The 24,484-nt window shown below is 49.9% G+C and overlaps 1 protein-coding gene across 3 annotated transcripts in view; it reads right to left on the bottom strand.

Annotated features, from left to right (window-relative positions):
• Positions 1 to 1,898: 1,898 nt before the first annotated feature.
• The window catches only part of NR5A1 (nuclear receptor subfamily 5 group A member 1), a 65,045-nt gene continuing 42,459 nt past the window's right edge, over positions 1,899 to 24,484 (bottom strand). For all 3 annotated transcript variants that reach the window (XM_043530710.1, XM_007060952.4, XM_043530711.1), the window contains 3 exons: positions 23,291 to 23,410; positions 20,680 to 20,827; positions 1,899 to 6,548 (listed from right to left, as the gene is read on the bottom strand). In XM_043530710.1, the coding sequence (XP_043386645.1) occupies positions 6,301 to 6,548; positions 20,680 to 20,827; positions 23,291 to 23,410 (516 nt within the window). In that variant the 3' untranslated portion in view covers positions 1,899 to 6,300. The remainder of the gene's footprint in view (positions 6,549 to 20,679; positions 20,828 to 23,290; positions 23,411 to 24,484) is intronic.

A 24,484-nucleotide genomic window follows, 5' to 3' on the forward strand; every position in this document is an offset into this window, starting at 1 on the left:
GGAAACAGGCACTCTGAGACAGACGGGAGCTGGGTTTGGTTTTTCATTTTTAAACCAGCTAATTTTAATCTCACTGTATGCTAGATGGATGAACTACACTCATTACCAGCTGTCTAGTGGAGTGCTGTGCAGAGGCAGAGGGTGTGTTAGCCTGCTCTCGCTGGTCTTTGCAGCAGCCGATTTCTGCTCCTATGTTCCTCGGCATAGAGCACACGTGTGCTCGGTATCAGGTTTGCTGCATATTATAGCTGAGTAAATGCTGATTTTAAAGACACCGGGCTCTGTGATTTGTCGTTGTTTAGCCTCATGAAGTGTCACGTTACTGCATGTTAATATGCCCTGGTTTAATGACAGGCAAGGCAGGCATTCAGCCCACTCTAGCTTTACCGCCAAGGAAAAGCTGCCTTCATGCTGTGGCTGACTCCTGTGGACCTGATCCATTTTGCATGTCCAAAGGCCAGCTAGATGTGACACTGTTCCCAGCCAGCCCCCGTAGTGGCGGTTACACGCTGGCTCGTGTGATACGCTAGCCCCCAGCTGAACGGTTGTTCACTGAAGCTATTTACTCTCTGCTCAGTAACATAGTTTAGACATTGCCAAGCACGGACTGGAGCCGGAATGAGTCCATAGAGTCAGCACTGGAGTGGGACGAATATTCCGTCTCAAAGACCAGCCGAGCCGTGGGCCCTGCTTTTCAGACCCCTTTCAAAGTAACCCACGCAGCGGTTATGCTGAGAGTTAATGAGCGCTTTGTGTAGGATGCAGGCCTTTCCAGCTAATGGCCACCTCTTCCCAGCAGACTGGGGTACAGAGGGGTAACTACACTGTCTTTTACAGCCCTGATTCAGCAAAGCACGTTAAGCATGGTCTTTGGCCCACCCCCACTCAGCAAAGCAGGGCTTTAAGCATATGCTTAGTTGTGTTCCTGAATCAGGCCCATAGGCCAATAGAGGCATTATTACCTAATTCGTTCAGCTGGTAGCCGGACAATCCCTGTGCTGAGTGAAGACACTGTGGGCACTTCCTGCCAGCGTCATCCGTGTTCCCCATGGTAGCACTAAAGTAATAATAGAAACTACCTGGTTCTGCTGTCGTGTGGCCCTTCAGGAGCTGAGTATACTCCTGAAGCAGCGTTCTTCCCGCAGCACTTTCCAAATATCATCAGGAATCACTTCGTCTGCTAGTATTCTGGGGCCAGAACTTGGCAGTTACTTGTAAGAGCTCCAGCAACACTGCACCTTGCATGTGTGACGTCTGTTAGCTTTGAGGCAAGTGTTGGTTTAGTGCAGCATGGAGGCTGTTCTCTTCATGCTGTCTCCCCTCTTGCAGTCTGATCCAGCTCCCACTGGAGTTAATGGGAGTGTGTCTACTGATTTCAGTTGGGTTTTGGCTCAGGGCCTTGAAACCCTCCTGGTTAATTACACTCCACTGCATGACCTTTGAGCCCAAATTTTCAAACCAGGTGACTGAAGACCCTGTGGCAAGGCTTTATGCGTAGTTACCATTATTGGACAGTGTCAGCAATTGCCCAGCCAGTTGTTTGTGTGCGCATGTTGCTGACCCACAGGCACAGCTGCAGGGTTTGTGTGTACGAATACAGGTGCACGTTGAGCCATAGTACATGCAGGCCGTTATTTGGGCTTTGCTGTCGCCTAGCTGTGAGTTTTCTCCCTAGGGATGTGTGGTGTTAAAAGCTCTTACAGTTGTATGAGAAGGGATTTTGCTGGCTTGGTGTGCCTAGCACAGCCTGGTCATTATAACTAAGAGCCATGTCAAGTGGTTAGTGCCTAAGTTAACTATCTCCCCTAAACCCTGCTGCTCTCAAGATCACTTGTTAGGGTCACGTGGCAAAGCCACTCTGATCCTATGGAGAGAAGAGCCACAGACGTGCCTGTGCATAGATGTGAGCCATATTCTCCACGAGTACGAGTGTCACAGTCCTGCCTGCCTGCTCATGAAGAGGGCTCAGGTGTGCAATGCCTATTGCCCCCGAGGTCCGGCATGAGCTGCGGCAGAGCAACGGGCTTGAAGGTGCGACTCCCACACAATATCCCCAAGGTTCAGGCAAACTGAGAGCCGGGACCTGGGTGGCTCCTTGGAACCAATTCAACCCTCGTCTCTAATTTAGTCTTCCTAAGGATACCAGCTAAGTTACAAAGAAGAGGAACCCCAGGCAAGTATCATCAGGGTTGAGCACTGTTTAACGTCATCATCTGTGCTTCAGTTTGCACGGTGTTGAAACCCAGGAAAGTTCTTTGCTCTGCTGCAGAAAGAAGCAATGGAACGAGATGTGACAGCAACAGCCTCCCAGCAAACAGGAGTTAGAAATACATTAAAAAAAAAGGCAGAACCTGTATTTTTAAGTGAATTGCAAAATTTATTACAGTGGTTTGATCCTGACAAGAACATTGCTAACAACCTCCTGCCAGAGAGGGAATGGAGAGGGCGGAGGGGAGAGAGACACTTAAGGACACTTTGCATTTTCTGAAAATAAAACATATTTTAAAGCCCAAACCGTATTCCCCAGCTCCTTAAATCCACAAAATACAAAGTGAAACTGAACCACGGCCGTGGAGAGGCAAATGCATGAATAGGTCGAAATGCAGAAACAAACATGCTCATCTGCATCTAATAAGCTTCCAGAAAATGAGCTGCTTATAGTCACAAAACTCTGCCAGGAAGGTAGGCGGCAGCAGTGCACAAGGCCTGCAAAGCGCCAAACTTCAGGAGAAACTACGTTTCTCTGGGTACAAAAGTCCACTCTAAACAAGCACCTGGAATGGAAAATATATCGGACCCCACCCGTTACAAAAGGCCGTTATTCACCAAGAATATGACCTGTGTTGACAGGGAGCTTCAGAACAGGGAGCGCACAGCAATGTCGTTTAAGCCTGGCCTGTGCTGGAGCCTGGGAAAGGTCCCGTGCTCGGGGAATAGTAAAGGACAGTTGAGCTGAAGTAAGCCAAGGTGGCAGCCAGAATAAAGCACCTTCTGGTTTTACCTTGCCCTGCTAACTAAAGCGGGAGGGGGATGCATCCACGGTCAAAGGGGCTCGCTCTTGTATCTTCAGCTGTTCTCACCTCCCTGGGTGGGAAAGCTCTATTAACTGACACACATGAACATGCTGCCAACGGACAGACGCTGCTAACCAGGGCTTGAAGCAATGCACTGCTGGGTGGTCAGGGTGATGCTCGGACGTCTCACCATTGGGCTGTAGATTATGGTCTAATTACTCCCAGCCAGAGGAAGCAGGCAAATGGGGAGTGGAGTAGAAACCCTACTAACCAGCTCAGGAACCCCAGGGCAGCCTTTATGCACATGGCCGACACATTTGTACTATGGCCGCTAATTCAGATGCACACATAGAAGACCCAGAGAGCAGAAAGAAATCCCTTTCTTCTCATATTCTCTCTGGAGGCTCTGTATCCTGCACTGGCTTGAATAGCATAACGCTCAGAAGGGCTGTGGCCATTTCATTACCCAGCTGCAGATGGGCCGGGACTTTGTGCCACCTGGTCCTATAGTCCTCCAGCAGGGTCAAGTGCTTCGTTTTGACTTCAGTGTCCAAAAGCGGAGGGGACACTAAGTAAAAACGTGGAGGAAAATACAACATGAGTGAGCCAGGAGAGGCAGAGTGGAAAGGCTACAGTATGGTGCAGCTGGGCACAGTGTAAAAGAACCTGAGTAGAATAAACAAAGAAAATGGTCAAAAGGGACTGACTCCACTAAGAAAGTGCTCAGGTGATTGATTGTATTTGGTGCTAGGCTACTGCCAAAGGTTCCCCCGGATCCAGCCCATGGGAAGCATTCCCTAGAGCATGCACAGAGCAGCTGGTGAGATGTCACAGTCAGAGTTGTCGTTAGATATGGTGAGGAAAAAAAGGTCCTTTGATGGTTACCGCTTACCCCTAGTCTATTTCCTGTGGCGCATCTCAGCCCTGTTCATTCCTGCTAATTCTTCCACTGCACACATACCAGGCATTATGTGGAGAAATCCAATAGGTGGGTTCAGAAGACTGTGCTTCTTGATTGACTCTCCGACTGGGGGAGCTGCACCCCAGTTGCTCTGGTCCCTAGATTACAAGAACACAGCTGATGGGCCAGTCGCAGTACTTCCAACAATGAATGGCTGAAAGGGGACGTTCGGGGGTGCTAGCCGAACAAGCTGCTATGGGATGAGGGCTGTCTTGTCCAACCCCAGTGGCCAGGGTTCACCTGCCTTCATGTTAGAATCTTTCAGCGAGTCAATAACTGCATTTCTGCTGGCTAGGGAAGCTGGCTTAAGAAACAGGAGGGCCTGGGCCCCAGGCCGAGAAAGCACCTGAGTGGGGAACTGGGAATGTTGTGATGCAGAAAAGCAAGGGAAGCTGCAGCTGGAAACCTTCCAAAGAGAGTGAGATGGGACTGGAGGCGAGAGAAAACCTTCCTGGAGATGGAGGCTGAGCCAAGAGCTGGGGCCAGAGCTCAATGGAGTTGCGAGCGTCCCTGCTGAAATGTCAGCGTCAGGGCCAGACTCTGCTCCACGGTGTGACCAGGGTCACTGAAGTGGTTGGAATGGAGCCGCTCTGGATCGTCCCTGGCATGCCTGGGTGTTTCAGGTCAGTGTGCAGGGGCCGACCTGAGGCTAAGGGCTGAGCACTGAAGCCATAAAGCACAGTTTGAAACTCCAGGATGACACCCCCCGTCCCTGGTGCTCTGCTGCCCACCCACTGCAGGCAGCCCCCTGGACACTCATTAGCAGGATGAGGAAGAGCTTGTAATCGCTGCTGTGCCGGACTGGGAGTGGGGTGAGTGCTGGCCCTCCCTGTTAGCCAGCCACAAAACTTGAATAAACAGCACTGTAGCCAGTCAGGAAGCTGCTTATTCAGAAAGGGAGCCTTTGCCGCCCACCCCTGCACACACAACCGGCCACATTGAGCTCAGCAACAGCCCGGTGCAGTTACACCAGGGAGGAATTTGTCCCAGCAACCCTGCTCTCCACCCTGCTTGGAATGAGGAATGGTACGTTCCACTGCGCCCGCATCCCTCAGTCCGAGTCTGCACCTGCTCTTCGCCCCATGGGGAATGGGGCAGCTCGTGGGGAAAGGGATGGCTCTCCACTGTCCAGTTCCCAGTTCCTTCCTGTAACAGCCTCCTGATGCATGTAACTGCAGGAGTCCATCAGCCCGTCCTAGGGGCACCCTCGCCTGGCCAGCCCGCAAGCACTGCCAGCCCAGAGGGGTGCAGGACACAGGCTAGGAGATGCAGAGACGAATGACTGAACAGAGGAGCTGCGATTTCTCAGCACTTGGATACTGTGGGGCTGTGCTATAATATTGACCTCAGAGAACAAGGCGATTCCCCAGTCAGAATGTGACCAACAGTCTGCGAAGGCCCCTGACGCCGGTCAGCGCCTATTGCTGCAGCTGGGCACTGCTGTGGTGACATAGTGCCCCTATCTCAAGCACTGTCTCCTGACCCAAAATGGGACTCTCACGGCTTTCCTGAGCTCTGGGCCCAAAATCCCAGGCCCCCCTGGGACACAGGGCAGGAGCAGGATGGTGATAAGATCATTTCTCTTCCCTGGATTTAATGGCTGGATCCAGGTACGTGTAGGTGGTTGCATTTTCCCCAGTACCATGTCCCAGTCTATGTCCATTCCAGGGGGCTCTAGCATCTCCGTTCTGCAAACTATTCCACAAGGCAGTCTCCCTGCTCAACCCCTGCAGCCCCATTGCTTGCTCCACAAAGTGTTTCACCCCCAGGGAGGTGGCGACAACCGCAGAGCATCATTTGGAGAAGCCCTGGCCTGTCGGAAGGCTAAAACCAGCAAGGTATCTTTTTACCTCTCTCTCCCCCCTTTGCAAGTGGGGTCCTGAGATATGTTTGTGGGCAGAAGGTGAGGGGGCAGGGTTAGGGCAGACAGCTGCTGAGGAAAAATGAGTCAAAATGAACATAAATAAGAGAAAAGCCATTTCTAAGGTTTAATCCTCCACACCCTGGAATTTGTGTTAAGCCAAATCGATGCTATGTGATCAGGGAAAGCCAAATGTAGGACAGGCAATGGTCCCAGACGGGCAGTCCGCACAGAGTGGAACATATTCGTCTCAGAGCTGTTAAACCAGAGTTACTGTATATTAAAATAAATCATCTGAACCTTTCCAATAGTACTGGTTAAATATAATCACCGGGCGAGGCGGCGATGGACAGGCAGTGCTGCTAGGCCCGCCCCCCAGCTTCCTTCTGCCTCTCCTGCGTGCTCCCAGCAGGGAACGTCTCTGAGAAGCTCCGCTGCGAGTCTCTTGTCGGGACGAGCCACACTCAAGTCCGCTTGGCATGCAGCATTTCAATGAGCAGGTTGTTGCAAGGCACCTCCCCGCTCAGGTGCTTGTGGTAGAGGTACTCCTCGGCCTGCATGCTGAGGGAGCGGATCTCAGCCAGCCGCAGAAGGAGCTGACGGAACTTGTCTGCGGAGTGAGGGTAGTGGCAGATGGTGTACTCCAGCAGAGCTGCGTTGGCTTTCTCCTGAGCGTCCTTCGACAGGCTGTGGTTTTCCAAATATTTCACATCTGCAACAGGAAAACAAAAGGCAGCGTCTCATGAAATGGCCCAAAGCGCAGCCCTGTGTCACATTTACATCAGACCACATTATGGACCCACAATGCACCTAGACACTGGTCTCTAAGAACGCTGCACTGCTGCTCCGGACAGCACTTCCTCCAGCCCCAGGGCGGCTGCACACACTCCAGGGGAGATGCCCACACCTGGTGCTCTTCTGCGGGGACGTTCCTATTATTGTTGTTTTTCTGACTCTCAAGTAAAAGTGATTAAGTCTACAAGAGGCTGCTCTTTTTGTATGGAAAAGCATAGCATTAAGGGACAACAGGAACCTGGGAGGAGACAGGAAAGACTGAAGGACAGCAATGCTTACACCCTTCTGCTTCCACCTATATCACCACCACTGCAATGGTAGGACACTGACTGTGAGACACACCCTCCTCTGATCCCTGCTGGGTACTCTAAAGAAAGATTAAATCCATCCAGTGTGCCACAGGGAGGGAGGAAATCCCGACACCCTGTCCCCCGCATTCAGCAATGAGTTTAATGTTGAGCATGTGAGCCAGTTCTTACGTGTGTGAGTACTCTACTGAGAGGCCATTGCTGTCCAAACAATCGTTGCACCTGATCGAATCTACTAGCACTTTTGAGACAGAGAATTCCAAACCCTGATCTCCCAGCAAGTGGGAAATAAAGCCCTGCTCCATTGCCAAGTTCCCATCAAATCCTGCAGGTACCGGGGTGGGGAAGGGGAAGGAGTTTTGGGGAGAGTTTCTTGTGGACCATCCCACAGGCCCTAGTAAGGTGGTGAAGCATCTCGGCGACACTCTCAGGAAGAGAGCTGGGCAGCAAATGTTCATCAAAGAGTTTTCTCTATGAAAAAATGTGAAAAAAACTTGTTATGCTTTTTCACCTGTTCTTTGACCTGCTTGACTCATGAATGCACGAGGAGCTGGCTTGGAGCTTGAGGAAAGAGGGTGTTTGTGAGAGGGAAGCACTCTGGGCTGGAGGGAGGGGACTAGCAAGGCCACACAGGACCAGCCTCGGGGTGGGTTTTGGTGTTCACTTAATCAGTCAGCCCCCGAGAGAAAAGAGAGTCTGCCGCAAGGGGATGAGGGCACCAAACCATGGAAGTGGGCAAGTCATAGCAGGGCTATACAGCCGCGTACAAAGCACTGGGAAGAGGAACAACTGGAGATGAAAACGTTCAGCTTAACAGGAGAGAGAGAGAGGGAGAGAGAGTGTGTGTATATGCACATGCATGTGGGGGGGGAGGGGGAGTTGCGATCCACAGAAAGGGGTGGGAGAGACAGAAGTTGCATAGCTAGAAAATGGAATTGTTCTTATACCATATAAGGGACGGGAAAAACCTACACAGGAACCCTGCCCCTTGTTATAAAGCAGAGTAGCAGAAGACAGATGAACTACCAGAGGACTTTAAGGACCTTTTCATCCCTCATTTGTATGAGCAGAACCATGGAGGATACTGCAGAGCCAGCGGGGTACAGCCAGAATCCAGGCGGCTAAACAGCTGCCAGGTCAGCAAGTTTGCAGCTTCTAGAGCTGATGAATTTTTAATGGCTGCTGTGCCCACTTCCATTTCACACAATCAAAGAAAATCTTATAGGCCGTTAGCCTTAGAGCTCATCCATTTCTGAATGTCTATGAAAAGACTGGCTTAATTCCCTGATAAACCTGATGTTTTCAATGTGGCAACAGAGCTCAGCAAACATAGTAACCCTGAGCCTTTATGCCTCGCAAGTGTCTAAACAATTCTCCGGTAACACTGTTGTTGCCTGGATCTGGCCTTACTGAAATGCAAGGCAGAAAGCTCTCCGGTGCGGAGACACCACCTAGCTACTGAGAGACACAGCTCCTAGCACATGGAGCTACATGAGCACCCCCAGATTATCCTTATAATCTGCGCACCTTGCCGTGGGTTTCAATCAATAAGACCAGGATGCTGCCCTGGTAAAAGATCATGATAAAAAAATCACTTAAAAGCACTCGCTGCTGTTTGTGAGAGAAGAAAACTCAAACCCACACCCTGGCTTTCGTCTGTCCCTAGTGGGGCTAATGCCTGACTGTAATCCTATTTTCCATATCAAGCCACTCTTCAGTCAGGTACTTCCCAGCAGCCATACAGACCCATCTCACTTCCACGATCTGCGGCTCTGCTATCTTGGACTGTGACCCCATAAGCCAAGCAGGGTTGTTCCTGCTCACTGCGAGGAGGAACCTCTTCCTCCAGGACAATGCTGAGCCCAGTGCTCCAGTGGGATGTGTTCTGATGGAGGTACCACCGTTCAGGTGGGATAGACCCAGAACCTGGCCACCAATCAGTATTAAGTGGTAATTTGACAAAAATCAGAGTGAGTTATCCAAATGTCAGCACTTAATTGTACTCTAGTCAGATCCCAAGGGAAGGGTTTGGCTTCACTGAGCTAATCTAACGTGCAGTTCATTTCTCTCGTTTGCTCTCTCTTACACCAAGGCCACGTCTGCACTAGCGAGCACGTGGCCGCTCTAGGCCGATGGGAGAGAGCCCTCCGCCGATGACATAAGACCACCTCCACGGGCAGCGGTAGCTCTGTTGGCGGGAGAAGCTCTCTCACTGACAGTGTTGGGCACACCACCACTTTTTTCCCCACGCCCCCCGAGGGACATAAGTTTTGCCAACATAAGTGGTAGCGTAGGCATGGCTTTAGTCTTTCTGGCCAGTCCAGGTCCTTTAAGGAGTTTTATGACAACTCTTCCCAGCGGGTGGCAGGATGCTATTCTGGCACTTGAAAATACAGAAGACTTGAGTTTTCCATTTTTGTTCGGCTAATTAATTTCATTTTTTAAATCTAACATGTTGAAATCTGGGTGATGTGTGTATTTAACAAAGGCTTTGGTAAAATGGCACTAAACATACTCCATGTTATTAGGCTACTACAGACGTACACAATGATCATACCGGAGACCCGACTTACATGAGACCGTGCTATAAACATCCGCTCTGAAAACATTTGGGCTGATGGAGTTAACAGGATTGCCTGTACTTGGTGGAACTGCAGCCACAAGTGCCATTATGTCTGATAGCAAATCTGTTACGTCTGTGTGCATGTATCCAGTGGAGAGATGGGCCTCGGCAACCAGCCCTTTTAGGTTCAAGTTCAGGTGAGAGACGGCAGCTCAAACGTCTTGAAGCTGAATATTGTGAAGAGTCAGAATTGGGTCCAGATTTGGAGCATGGCAGTTTGGAGTGTTTGGGCCCAGAGGTTTCCTTCTACCCATTATAGACACTATTAGATCTTAGTGTAATAAAGACTCAGCAGTTCCCTGGAAATGCCTTCACGCGAGACTGCCTCAAACGTCTGTAATACAAAGGAATCTGTAACAGAAATTGCCCAGGGAAAGGACTGAGCAAGAATACACAGTGACTTACAGGGAAAAGATTAGGGTACAAATTCCTGGGGTAATTCTATTGACTGCCATAGGGTTTTACACCAAGACTGAATTTGGCTTTAGAACTGCAGAAAAGTAGAATGAGTTAATGTTCTACCCGAATGGATTAAAGACTTTAAAAAGTATATTAGACAGATGAGAAGCAGTGATGGCAAAGGAAGTCTCTTGGTATGTGTGGAGAGAAACACAATCATCAAGTATGTGCTTCTGAGATGGATGAGCTACTGAACTTCTTCCTGGAATCTGTCTCCAACAAGCAAAATAAAACAAAGTCTGGAATAGACAATGGAGACAGGATGATAAGAGGCAGGTCATAGAGTACTTGGAAAAGTTAAATATATACAGATCAGCAGGCCAGTAGGATAAGCACCCCAAGGCTTTTGGAGAATGAACTCAGTCATTGGATACCATTACTGGAAGTGATGGAGAATCAGGCTTAGCAGACCAATGGTACTACTTCTGTAAATGTTTATTTGAGTGAGGGTCTACAGGAGTGGCCCCTCCATGATGGAAAGGAATGCAGCAGATACAACGTAGCTAGACTGTAGCAAGCGCTTGATACAGAGTCTCACACATTATTACTGCACAAATGTTTCCAGCTGGTTTTGATATGAGCAGTTACCTGGAATGAAAATGGGCTGAAAAGCCGTAACAAAGAGCCGTGACACAATCTGCTCTGCCTCACAATGGCTACAGTGCCCACTGCCCTTTCCGAATGTTTTAATTTTAATAAATACCTCCACGTGGTCTGGAAAAAGGGAACTCAGAATCAGCGCATCACTGAAATTTGGCCCCAGTTCATCAAAGCAGCCAAGCATGTGCTTAAGTGCCATTAGACTTTAAGGTGAGCAGGTGTTTAAGTGCTTTGTTGAACTGGGGCCTAAACTGAAAGGAGTTGGAACCTTTTTCGGTAAATATCTATCACGGAGGCCTATCAGACTGTGGAGAGGTCTCATAAGGGAAGTGGCGGAAGCCTCATTGCTCCAGTCAGATGAATAAAGCCCCCAGGAATATGCCATAGGGAACAATCCTGAACTGGCTGAGGGCTGGACACGGCGATGATCTAATGGGCCGTTCCCATCTCACTGTTGCTTTGTACGGTGTAGCACAGTCACAAAGTATCTGAGATTCTGTATAACATACACTTTATCAGATCAGAATTCCCTTGTCACTCCTGTGGCACATTTGTTCGTAACGCGCCCGTCTCTGTTATATTACAGCATGTTGTTATGAAATCTCTTTATCTGCATAAGGTTATTATGAGTGTCATTTAAAAAAACAGAAGTTATATTGATAAATGTCAAATCTATACCCTGAGTTGGCTCAACAATAGCTAGTTCTACTTGATGAACTCACCTGGTTCTCAGAAAGACCCTATTCACTGGTTAATTGAATATTTGAATAATCTTTTCATTCCTGCAATGAATAAAGAATGTTGTCCAAATAACATTGACTCACTTCATTTAGAGACACTGCAGCAGTTGCAAAGACTCTGTCCTGTGACAAAGCAGCCAATCACACATACAGATATGCCTGGGATTATTTCTATGCCCTCAAGTGTTCTTCCTATTCACAGCTCCTTTTGTTTGGGAGAAGCTGCTGATAAATTGCAAACGCTTAAGGGAATGTGGGCTATAAAAGCCTCTCTTATTCCCCTCCCCAAGAGGAGCTGCTTCATGAATATAAGTCATGAAATCGAATGATAGGTCAATCCATTAAGGCTCTATTAAGCCCTTCTGTAGAACAAAGCTAACCTGTGCTGTCCTCATAAATATTGCTATTTTGAGAAGCCCTAATTTTAATTAAACCTCTTTACCTGCTCAGGAGAGAAATCTATTTAGAACTCAAATGGCAGCCTCTTGTGTCTGTGGCGTTGGCTTTGATTGTGCTGTGGCAGAGTGGTAAATGTGGAAATTCTCTTGTTAAAGGCAATTACATCCTACACGTAATATGCAATCCTGTTCTCCACAGCTGAGCCTGCGACGGGCAAATTATACACACAAAACGATGGGGTCTAAATTAGCTGTTACCACTCCAGAAAGAGATCTTGGAGTCATCGTGCACAGTTCTCTGAAAACATTGGCTCAATATGCAGCAAGAGTCAAAAAAGCGAACCAAATGTTGGGAATCATTAGGAAAGGGACAGATAATAAACAAGAAAATAGCATAATGCCACTGTATACATCCCTGGTACGCCCACACCTTGAATACTGCGTGCAGTTCTGATCACCCCATCTCAAAAGAGATCTATTGGAATTGGAAAAGGCACAGAGAAGGGCAACAAAAATGATTAGGGGTATGGAACAGCTTCCGTATGAGAAGAGATTAAAAAGAGTGGGACTGTTCACTTTAGAAAAGAGATGACTAAAGGGGGATATGATAGAGGTCTATAAACTCATGAATGGTGAGGAGAAAGTGAATAGGGAAGTGTTGTTTACCCCTTCCCATGACACAAGAACTAGGGGTCACCCAATGACATGAATAAGCAGCAGGTTTAAAAAAGACAGAAGGAAGCACTTCTTCACACAATGCACAGTGAACCTGTGGAACTTGTTGTGAAGGCCAAAACTATAACTAAGTTCAAAAAAGACCTAGATAAGTTCCTGGAGGATAGATCCATCAAAGGCTATTAGCTAAGATGGTCAGGGACCCAACCCCAGGCTCTGGGTGTCCCTAGACCTTAGGCTATGCATCCGATGAAGTGAGCTGTAGCTCACGAAAGCTCATGCTCAAATAAACTGGTTAGTCTCTAAGGTGCCACAAGTACTCCTTTTCTTTTTACGAATACAGACTAACACGGCTGTTACTCTGAAACCTAGACCTCTGACTGCCAGAAGCTAAGATTGGACGACAAGGGAGATCATTTAATAATTGCCCTGTTTTGTTCATTCCTTCTGAAGCAACTGGCACTGGCCACTGTCAGGGACAGGACACTGGGCTGGATGGACCATCGGTCTGACCCAGTATGGCCATTTTTATGTTCTTATTGCTCCAAGTGAGCTTTGCATCATGGAGAGAAAAAGTTGGATTTGGGGCAAAATGAGACATAGGAAAACACCGCGTATTGTTGCACATCCTTCCCGGAAAGCCACAGAGAAAGAAAAAAGAGGAAGAAATGTAATAGACTTAGCACAATGCACAGCAATACAGGCATGTTCACTTAACTTCTGGAAAGGTTTCTTTACTACGCATGCAATGGAGACAGGATTTTAAACCGTGGCCCCCCTGAAGCTGGGGCTTATCACCCTCGGAGCCACCACTGACGTTTCATCCCAGGAAAGGCAATGGGAATTCAGCAGAAATGCCCACCGAGGAAAGGAATAAGCCAAGCTGAGGCTGCTGTTCCCGTGCCTCCCATGTCCCAAACAAGGAGCAGTGGCACCAGACTGGGAATGTTTCCTCTGAGGATCCTGACACAGATTGGTTTGTTCAAACGGGGTTGGGCTGGCAAAGCACCCCAGCCTAATAAAACGCTCCAGCCATGCAAGGTACTGCTACCCTCCTACAACGTGTGAGGATACTACCGTAGGATTTTTATTATGGGCACAGCCAGAGTGGAGAGCAGGAGCCCGGGATACTCCACCACAACATCTGCTCCCACTGGGGGAGTGGGGAAGGGGCTAGGGTCTCCCCCAGACTCCCATCCCTCCTCAGATCGGCTCTGCCATCCCAAGCCTCCAGCCCTTTTATTTTCTAGTCTGGGTTCTGTTTATGTCACAGCCTTATCACTGTTTAAACAGCAAATTATCGTATTTAATTTTCTTGTACTTTAAAACAGCTTTTTCAAAAGGAAACAAGTGAGATGGAAGGTTATAAATGTGCTCTCGGGCGCCGGGAGCGGCTGCTTCTCATCAGCTCTGGGCTAAGTCTTGGTCACACACAGCCACTCTGAAGGCAGGGAAGCTGCTTCATGCCTGGACCCCATTGCAGGATCAAGGACTGAATATGTGTCTGCTCACCAGCATTTCCCAAGGAGAGCCCAGTCGCACAGAGATGGGAGCTACAGAAATCAGTATAAACCAGCCAGATTTGAACAGGGGTGACCTGCTGAGCAGCCCAGTTAAATGAGATATATCCTAGAGCACATCTGTTAAAAAATAATCCTATATAATACCTAATTGCTATTAGGGTTCATAAACCCCCATGTACCAGGCCAGAACTTAGGAGTGGTACAAATTAGCCCTACTTGTATCATGCTAATGTAACCGTTTACTCCACTCACTGATCTCTAAAGTTTCTTTTCTCCTGCCAGAGCTATTAGGGCAAATTTTGCCATCAGCTACATCCAGGCCAACTCCCCACCTGTGACATTGCCCAGGGCAAAATTAAGCCCATGGACTCTGAATGCAGATGAAATGTGGCTTTGTGAAATATTGTGGATCATACTCTATCCCGTCTCTCTCTCAGCAGATTAGCTGATGGGAAGGGTGAATAGACCTTTTAAATAGCACAGGTGGAGTCCCTAACTGGATCAGACCTCAGTCATTGTGTGCCATAGAGCTGCACATTGGGTACTTTGCAGACATGGGAATTTTCTAGTGTAAAATTCACAGCTGGAGAAATTCTTATGGTATTAAGCCCTGAATGTGCCAGGAGCATAACCAAGTACTCTTGGTCAACAGCAAAACATGGACGATGAAAGCTCTGGCTGTGATTTCCAAAAGGGCCTGAGAGACAGTTAGGAAACAGCATTGGCGGTGGGAGCCTAACTCCATAATAGACCAACGCAGCATTCAACGGTGTCATGATAACCAACGCACGCCTTCTGCCATGAGATGTTCCACTATTACCAATGCTAAGTGTGCAAAAATCATGACTGGGCCTCTCAAAGTCATGAGATTAGCTTCAAAATCATGATTTTTTAAAATAATAAATGTGGGGTTCTTCTTATTTACTTTCTAGCTTATAGAGCTTTTAAGGTGCGCAAAGGTCATGATTTCAAGTTCCTCTCCACAACTCTGAGGGCTACAAGCTGAGATGCTCACATAATCAATCACTTGGCTCCCTGAGCTGGAGTTTTAAGAAAACACCCAATATTGTGAGACTTGTGTTAAAAACAGGAGAGTTGGCAACGCTGGTTCTATGCATTAAATGTGCACAGAATATACCCCTTGGACTGTATCTACCTCTTGGTTTGTTCCCGGAGCAACAAGCATGTAAATATTTTCATTCAATGGAGAATATTCAATGGAGCTCATCAAAGCTCACAAAGTACGGAGAAGTTAGTGATCCATTTGGCAATGAGGGAATCAAAGGTGTGACCCATTTCTAAGAGCAATAACCTCACAGCATTTGAGCTCACTGCCTTTGTAATATAAGACACACAACTTTACTACACCACACAGCTTGTTATTCCCCACTCCCCCCTGTAACTCCTCACAGGGAAGTGGGCAGGAGAGACTGGCTCAGTTTGCCAAAGTGAGCAGTGTCTCAATTTTGGACTGACAATCTGGGACACCTTAAATGGGCCTGATTCTCAGGAAGTGCTGAACACTTGCCCTCTGAAAAACAGGATCCTCTGAAGGTGCCTCAGACTGGGGCCCCCCAGAATCACGCATCTTTTGAAAATTTAGGCCCATTGGTTTTTTTAAATCTCTCTCTAAAGGCCCTTGGCACACCAATGAACAACAACAAGATCCGTGTGTATAGGGCAAGAGGGAACATGATCTACTGGGCTGAGCTGAGACCTGAGAGCTCTGCAGCCAACTGTAAGCCTGAACAAGTCACTTCCTCCGTCCATAACACGGGGGTAAGGATACTTATCTGCCTTCCCGCAGGCCGGGTGAGAATGGAAGGTGTTACTCAGAGCTAAGGAACGCTGGCATCCTTTGGCGAGGGTGCAACGTGCTAAACTAGCCAGAGGAGACATCCCTTATTATCCGCAACTACCCTAGGAACACAGTGACAATTATAGGCAGGCAAACAGTCAGCCAGGTGGGCCACGGTCAGACAAAGTCAGCTCAACCCCCCAGCAAGTGCAGCACCCACCTTTGCAAACAGGACTTCATTTCCTTGGGACTTTTGTTTGTCACCAGGAAGGGCAGGGAGGAGAGAGGGAAGTGGGAGAGGAGGAGACCACAGGGATGGAGGCCATGCGGGTAAGGCCTGGGGAGGAGGGAAAGGTGCTGATGAAATGCCTCAAACCCACAGGGGTGATTCTGGCTCTGACAGAGCTATGCGGAGGCTTGGCAGTGCCCCGGGCACTTCCCCCAGGCAGGGTCTCCAGGCCAGGGTGGGCACACTGGGGGACGCGTGCCCTGCGGATGCCCAGGCTGTCCCTGTTCTGTGGCTGAACAGAGGCTGTCAGTCCCCAGAGCCGCCCACCCACCCCTCTCACTCACCAAGGCGAGTGACAGATAAACGCTGCTGGCCCCTGCCGTGCACGTGCCGGGGGGCAAGGCAGCCCCGGCAGGCGCTCTGCCTGGGCACGGGACCATAGCCAGGCGAGCATTACACGCCTGCGGGATCAGTAGCAGCCTGCACCTGCAGCAGGCTCTCGGTCCTGTAGCTGCGTGTTGCTATGGTAACTGTGGCAAGGGGTGGGCTTTCGAGACGGGAGGCCAATGCACAAGCGAAAGGGGCTGGCAAAGGCTATGGCAAGGCCCCCAGAAATGTGCCGGGCCAAGCAGGAGGGCCAGCTCTCCCAGCCTGTGGCTGCTGGGGATATTGTGTCTAGGTAAGAAGTAACTATGTGAATCAGCCTGAGTTACTTTTACCACAGACTCCGAGACGGTGGCTCTATCATGAGAAGTCTGCGCTTCCCTGCCCTGCATTCCTCTGACGCCAATCCAGCGAGATAGGGCCAGTCCCTGCGCCAGGCTCTGTCAACACGGCTGTTTTGTAAAGGCCCTATCAGCCAGTTTGTTTCACTGCCCAAAACAGGCCCTATTTAATGCCGGATGGGGAACGAGCCTGCACTGGCCCCTGCATGCTGACCAAGGTGCGATCTTACCCACCACTTTCCTTTCGCCCGGACGACTGTTTTCTGGGGCTCAGGGGGAGAAAAGGACGTTCTGGGAAACACTCTGATGAAAATAAAAATATTTTTGCTTTAAAAATTTCTCTGTTGAGTGCAAGCCAAGGGAGGCAGAGAGATGTCAGTATATTATCTGGTCATCTAGACTGTTAAGCTTTCTGTTACGTGTCTGTCCAGCGCCTCCCATGATGGGGCTCTGAGCCTCGACAGGCCCTATTGAAATAACATTGTCTAATGCTCCCGCTTCTCACCCAAGCGCTCTCTGAAGGGCTCGCCCCATGGAAGTATTCGTACCAGCTGCCACATTAAAAATAACCAACTGTAGCTGTAGCGTGGCCCAGTGTCATTCATGCAGCGGCTTTGCTGTACATGGATCCAATCCTGCAAACATTTCTGCTGGTGAATATTCGTTTCTCCTGTGAATAGCCCCACAGATATCTATGGGATTGTGTCCATGAGCAAAGTTAGTCTCATGCCTACACGTTTTCAGGGTGAGGTCCCCGACGGGGAGGGAGAGCTGTGAATAACTTCAGCCTGCAAAGCCACCTCTCATTGTCCTCATTCAATTCTCTCCTCGCAGCTCACCTCTGCTGCGATGCCAGCACTCGCTCAGCAGCTGGTGCACGGTGACTGCTGCTCGTCACACAGCTCAGACCCAGCGGACTGTCACCGGGTGCCTGCCTTCACTGCTACGCTGCATCCACCTGCTGTCTTTCATTTTATACTGCCAGGGCCATCTTCGTATTATATGCCTGTATACAGCTCCTAGCAGGATGGAGGCCTGAGCCCTGGCTGGGTGTCGAGACGCTACCGCAACACAAATAAATACGCACAGAATGAGGAGGGATGCCAGGTGCTGAAAGGGGCACAGAGCACTGGCCAGAGACTGTCCCGAAGCCCTAATACGCTCACATTACAGCCCCCAAGCCTGTGCAATTTCTTGCTGCTGCAGCAATCTAACCAGCCGCTGTTCAGCCCAGGCTGTGCGTGGCCACTCCTCCTCCAGGAGCGTGATGCCCTGCGACAACACTAGCCCCTGGAAAACACCACAGTGGGACGAGCCTCTGGGAACTCACGCGGCTGCAAACAGCCCCGGGTCTCAGGCAGAGGTGCTGCATCCCCAGAGAGAGATTCGGGGGGCAAAGGTGAGGAGTCGTCATTTGATTTGTGTCCCTCCTTGTTCTTGATAAAATTACAAGCTATTTTACAAAGGTTTTGCCTAATTAACTTTTAGCGCTTTGGCTGTTGCGGGCTCAGCAGGTTTATTTTCAGCATGTTTGTCTCTGGCGCTCCCTTTAGACTCTACATTGTAATCACCACGCTCCCCTCCCACAGACTTACAGATAATGACAGGTTACAGTGATTTTTGTGTGCGGCTCTGACCAGGGCTGGTGAGAGCTTCCCTTTAGTTTCCAGCACATCAGAGAAGCTATGAATTGGGCTCGGCGACTCAGAGAACGCAGCGGGGACGTGCTCACTGTCCAGCTGCGCCCGGCAGGTTCCTAGACATCTAGCAAACCTTCGGGGCAGGGGGACACGCCAAGACCTGTCATCTGTGCTGCTACCTCTGGTCTTTACCGCCCCAGAAAGCCATCATCTACGGAGCAGCCTGCAGTACTGAATAGGAAGAAGCACTGGCCCTCTGGAACCCTTTGGCCCTATGCCTCCCCTCTGGGGCCCAGGCCCCCGGGAAAGCCAGTGGCTCTTTGTGCAGAGAAAGCTAGAGCCATGAGCAGAAGCCCTCAGGGCATACAGCACCCCAGGGAAGGCCCATCCACTGCAAACCTCTGGCTGCTATTAAGGATCCCCTCAAATAAAGGCTCTTCTCTTGACTTCCAGCATGGCACCCCCCTCCCTCGATGCAAACTCTGCTTCACCCATGTGCTCATTTCATTCCATGTCTTCAGTGCCCAATGCCCATCACCTCCGGCTGCCGCACACTTATCCACCTCTGAGTGCCTCTTCCCCTGCCACAGTGGTGGTCGGTTAACACCCTGAGTGACACTTTATACAGTGCCCTGAAGGCAGCACAGCCCTGGCTCTGGCAGGCCACACAGGCCAAGTGCCCTCTGTCCAAAATGCTCTAGCACCTGCTGTTCCAGGAACTCCCAGCAGAGACCCTGGCAGATCTTAGCCCTCGTGGGGGCGACACAGGGGAGAGCTGGTCTCAGCCAGCCAGCAGGACTTAAACATTTCTGAACAGCGCCTTGCACTGAGCAGGCAGAAGCGAGCAGGAGCCAGGGGATTGCTCAGAGCAGCTCACCCCAAAGCAGCTCTGAATCCCAGGACACACGTCAGCAGGAGCAGAGGGGCCTCATGTCTCTAGAAACCAGGCTTCTGATCTCTAGCTATTCTGCCTGACAGGAGCAGCAGGCCCTGTCTGTATGTTTCTCCTGGCCCATGGTGCCTGAGCACTCCTCTGCCCCATGAGCAGCGTAGGGACCCTCTAGCCCACCACGGCATCCCCACAGCAGCTGGGAGGACGCTTCCCAGTGCAGGGTGACAGAGGGGCATGAGTGTGGTCAAGGTGGCAAGGGCAGTGGCTTGGGCTGGCCACCCAATTATGTATGCAGGGGATCGGCGGGCTTGTAGTCAGTCAGCTAGCCCATGCCAGTGCCCGTGCCACTGTGCTATGATTTTTAACAAAGAGAACTAGCCCATGTCTGTCTCCCTGCACTGAGACACATGCTCCCAGCGCTGGGCGGACATACCCTGGAGGCTGTGTTTCGCCAAGCTGAGATCCTCTGCCGGGGAAGATTAGATCCCATATCCTGCTGACTGCCTTGCTCCTGTGTGCATCTCTCTGTCGCTCCCCCGAATCTCTGCTACCCCTTAGCACTGCAGAGAACTGTTACTTAGCACCTGGTGATTTGCAGCTTGACCCCCTTCTCACCACAGTGAGAGATCGCTGGCCATCAGACAGCAGAGAGGTGTTCAGGGAGGATTTTCAACAAGGAGGCACCAATGTGTCTGTGGTGCAAACTCCTTATCTCTGGAGGGGTTACCAGGAGGATGAAAGGCTTCCACGGGACACACCGTGAGGAGGTGCAGTCAGCTTAAAAACAAGTCACATTCTGTCTGGATACAAGCTACAGGATACTAGTCATGCAGCCTCTCTGTGCCTCACTCCCCCTGTGAAATGGAGAGAACCATACTCCCTTTCTCCCCCTCTTCATTGTCTCTTTGGGGCAGGGGACTGTCTTTTACTATCTCTTCACAGAGTGCTTGGCACTATGCGCCCTCGGTCATGGCGGGGGTCTCTCGGTGCTCCTGGGCCACGAGTAAATAAGAACAGTCACTAATAACAAAAAGAAAAGGAGTACTTGTGGCACCTTAGAGACTAACCAATTTATTTGAGCATAAGCTTTCGTGAGCTACAGCTCACTTCATCGGATGCATACTGTGGAAAGTACAGAAGATCTTTTTACTGTACTTTCCACAGTATGCATCCGATGAACTGAGCTGTAGCTCACGAAAGTTTATGCTCAAATAAATTGGTTAGTCTCTAAGGTGCCACAAGTACTCCTTTTCTTTTTGCGAATACAGACTAACACGGCTGTTACTCTGAAACCTGCCACTAATAACAGCTCTCCATGCTTCCACCAACCGGCCACGATGCGAGAGAGCAGCCGCTCCGCCTTTCCCTTTGCTAGCTTTGCGTTCCGGTGTCTTCCCCGCGGCACCCTGCAGAATTCAGTCCCTTCTGGGGCACTTACCGAGACTGAAGAGTATCAGGAACTTCAAACACACAAACTCTTGTCTATCCACCTGGAGCGCATGCAAGTGTAGGACCAGTTCTTGTGCCCTCAAGACCAGGTTATTCAGGTTGGACCCCGCTTGAGCCGCGATTGTCGCCATCTCCACCTGAAAGCAAAGAAGGAAGCCGGGCTCAGCGGCCTGGAGCATCACACCCTGCAAGGGCCTGAGGAGCGGTGCGTACCACACTGCGAGGCATCGAGCAGGGTCAAGACCCCACCGTGTCTCTTAGCTATGCCCTGCCTGTGGAGAGGGCATGAGCTGCTCATTTTAAACCCCCCGCCACGCTCCTTGCCCTAGGGACAGCAAATAGCCAACACCGCAGTGGGTCTGGAGGTGGACTTGAAAAGACTCCTCTCGTGAGATTCACCCCCCAGCAGAGGAGCCAGCACAAGGCAGGACTTTGGTAGTGCCTAGGTCTTGTACTAGCCCTCTGCACCCTAAGGGTGAATACACCCTAAGTGACTGAAACAATAATGGTACTGGCAGGACAGGTGTCCTCACAGTGTCCCCCACCGCCGTAAGACTGGCTGAATGGGATTTAGAATTATTCCAGCTCTCTGGCTGGATTATCACAAGGAAATGGCAGTGGAGGGAAGGGAACAAACTACTCCTTGGCAGGGTTTTCAGCTAGCCAAACTATAGCTACAGGGCAGCTTGGCTGCGTGCACAGGCCGTAGGTGCTGGAACTAGGGAGCTGCCGCACCCACTGGCTTGGAGAGGTTTTCATCACATACAGGGTTTACAGTTTGGTTCAATGGCTCTCAGGGGATGGATGTCCCTGATTCCCAGGAGGGCAGGGAGCAGCAGCCAGTTCTGGCTTGTGGCTAAAACATTACAGGACAGAGGCAGCAAAACTGCGGAGTCAGGGTGAAATTCATCCCTGGGTAGCCAGTATAAACCCAAGAGACTACTTAAGTCCCACGGCATCACAAATGGTGCTGCACAGGTCCTCTGGACAGGGTGAATCTCACTTTAGAGAATAAACAGGGGTAACTTGGAGACACACAAGAGAAAATAGCAATCTTCTGGGTTATTATTTGTTCTAATTTGTGTTTAAAGAGGGAGCTCTCACTGCACAATAGCAATGCTGTCCTGGGAATAGCTGGAAGATCAGGCTGCGATTCTGGGGAGACTTTGTTCCCATGTTCCCTGCAAAATCTACTATTCAAACAGAGCTGGTCTGTTCTCACACCAATTTCTGTAAATACAGACATGACTGTTGATTTTTCTTATGAGAAACATTTTGCTCCAAACCCAAGAATTCTCCCCTGGCTGGAAGGCAGTACATGCCGGCCGCCTGCGCTCCGGGGATGGCTTGGGTCTATCTACAGATCATTATTTCTCCCCTTGTGCAAAAACAATTCCGGAACCCAGCAAAAACAAAACACCAGGCATCTGCTTGGGTCAGCCTCAGTTCACGCAGGAGGCGGGACAGGACAGGAGGGCCTTCACCAGAGGGAAAGAAGTAAGACAAAAGTCACCCATTTTTTCTTCCCAGTTTGGGCTCCATGTAGCTGAGATTGTCTGAAACTACGGAGATGGATTCTGGTTCCCATGGGCTCCCATCCTGGAGTCTGAAGTTCAAACCAGCCCCAACATTTAAAGCTAAGCAACCAAAACTGCCCAGGCTGGCCTGATTTCACACTACAGCCCTGCAAAGCCGCTGAGTTTCCAATGGCTGCCATACAAAACCAGTTAGCCCACAGACTGCAGAGCCAGGCGGGCCACGGCCCGACTACTTTTTGGCCAGGCCAAACCTGAGTGTGACCCTGTGCACCATTTCACAAGTCCACTCACTAAAATTTGGAGGGGGTGGCTGCATGGGCTGATGGGCCGGGGGGTTAGATTGCTTGGGGGAGGGGGAATTTCAGAGCGGGGGAGGAGTCAATGGCTCCCCCACCTTAAATGTTGCCCCGCAGCCCCCTGAATTGGCCCAAGGCTCACCCAAAACTCTGATCCTAGAGAGATGCCACCAGAACCACAACTAGGGCAATGAAACTCACTTAATAACAACAGATTAACCAGCTGGAGAAGGGAAAGGCACAACAGATTAACCAGCAGGCACATGGTGCCTTTCGTGTGCTTTCCTCTTGGATTAAAAGCATTGGTTCTGACCCAGCAAGGAAGCAGTGGAATTTCTGATTTCAACTGGGTGAAAACAAAAATGGCAAAGAAAAGTGACTTTTTATCAGTCCCATTTGGGAATAAATGGTGAGAGAGGGAAGATTTTCCTTTGCAGAAATATGGCAGATTTGCAAATCCTGAAGTGAACAGGAGGACGGACTGGGGCAGCAGCACAGTTACAAATCGGGAAGGAACTGGCCCCCATATCGCCCGGCTCCGGTTAGTATCCCAACGAATGGACAAAGGCACAGGGCCCGCTCCCCTCTGATGCTTCATTCTTTGTGTCCATCAATCCATCTGCAACAATAATGCAGGCTCACTATTAGCTGTGCTGTCCCGACCCTTTCATGCCGTTGCTCGACTTAGCAATGCAGGAATTGCAGTGGAAAGGTACAGTCTGCTGAAACACTGGAAGGCTTTTCCCATCAAAGGAGAGGACATTACCTCCTGGCCTGTCACAAGCAGCATACTGTGCTCCTTCCCATGTTGCACCTGCCTGTAGATATGGTCAAATACCAGCAGCTCGCTCCAGCAGTTCTGCAGCAGTTTCATCTGATCGCCTACCTGAAACACAGTTGAAAACACAGCCATTAAAACCTCTCAGATCTGCTCACAGGCTAGGGACCTGGCAATACACAATGCAGAAGGAAGGTTGGACTTGGATGCAAAGTTGTCAACGGAAGAGGTCTTGGATGCTTTTGAAATGAATGAGCTCCCCCCACCCTGTCCGGTGTCTCTGAGGAGAAGCCGGCATCAGAGTTCCCTCTGCTCTCTGACATACCCCCTTTCCCCCGGCTCATTCCTCAAGCCCTTCCTGTCAATGCCAGTCCATGTCCCATTAATGCATTGTGACAGTAGTGTGATCAAGCGCACTCCTGGCTCCTGTAATCGGTGACAAGTTGAATTCACATTGTCAGCTGCAAAAGCCCATGTATGAATCAATGTCAGATTTGGTGAGGGCCTCAGTGAGCTTCCCACATCTCACCATGCTCCCGCAACAATGCACAAGAAGCATGTGTTGGAGCAGAATAAGGCAGTTCAGCAGCAGAGGCAGCTCCCAAAAGGGCTTTCCTCATGTGCCGTGATCCCCAGCAAAGCCGAGCAGTCCGTCAATTTCCCTTAAATACTGTATTGATTGGACTGTACACAAAATATACAAGGCTATTAACAGAGAATTCCCCCGCCCCGCGCAGTAGCATTGGGTGAAAGAACATAGCTGGACCAAGGTGCATGCCTGTGTGTACACCGATAGATAGAAATGCACACCTTAGCTCCATCTATGCTGACTCACCTATCACTACACACATATATTTATATATGGTTTTGAGTTTTCCAGCTATGTTGGGTCATGGTCCACACTCTACAGCCAGTGCGCTGGAGAGATATGGGTCTGCATGTGTGTTTGTGGGCTGTTCTGGAGTGCCAAGATGGAAAACAAACTGCTGGACTAGAAAGCATTTTACATTTACCAGCTGGAAGAGGGGAATGTAGAGCAATTTGAATGGAGAAGCGAAATGCAGTTCTCAAAAGTCAGACAGCATGTTACCAGCACAGAAAGGCAGGCTGGTCCAGCCGTCAGGGCTTTGGATCATTTCAAGCTGGGTGGTTCTGGTTCAGTCAGATGAGTTACTTCTTCAA

Source organism: Chelonia mydas, chromosome 16 (assembly GCF_015237465.2).
Source record: "Chelonia mydas isolate rCheMyd1 chromosome 16, rCheMyd1.pri.v2, whole genome shotgun sequence".
Classification (NCBI taxonomy): Eukaryota; Metazoa; Chordata; order Testudines; family Cheloniidae; genus Chelonia; species Chelonia mydas.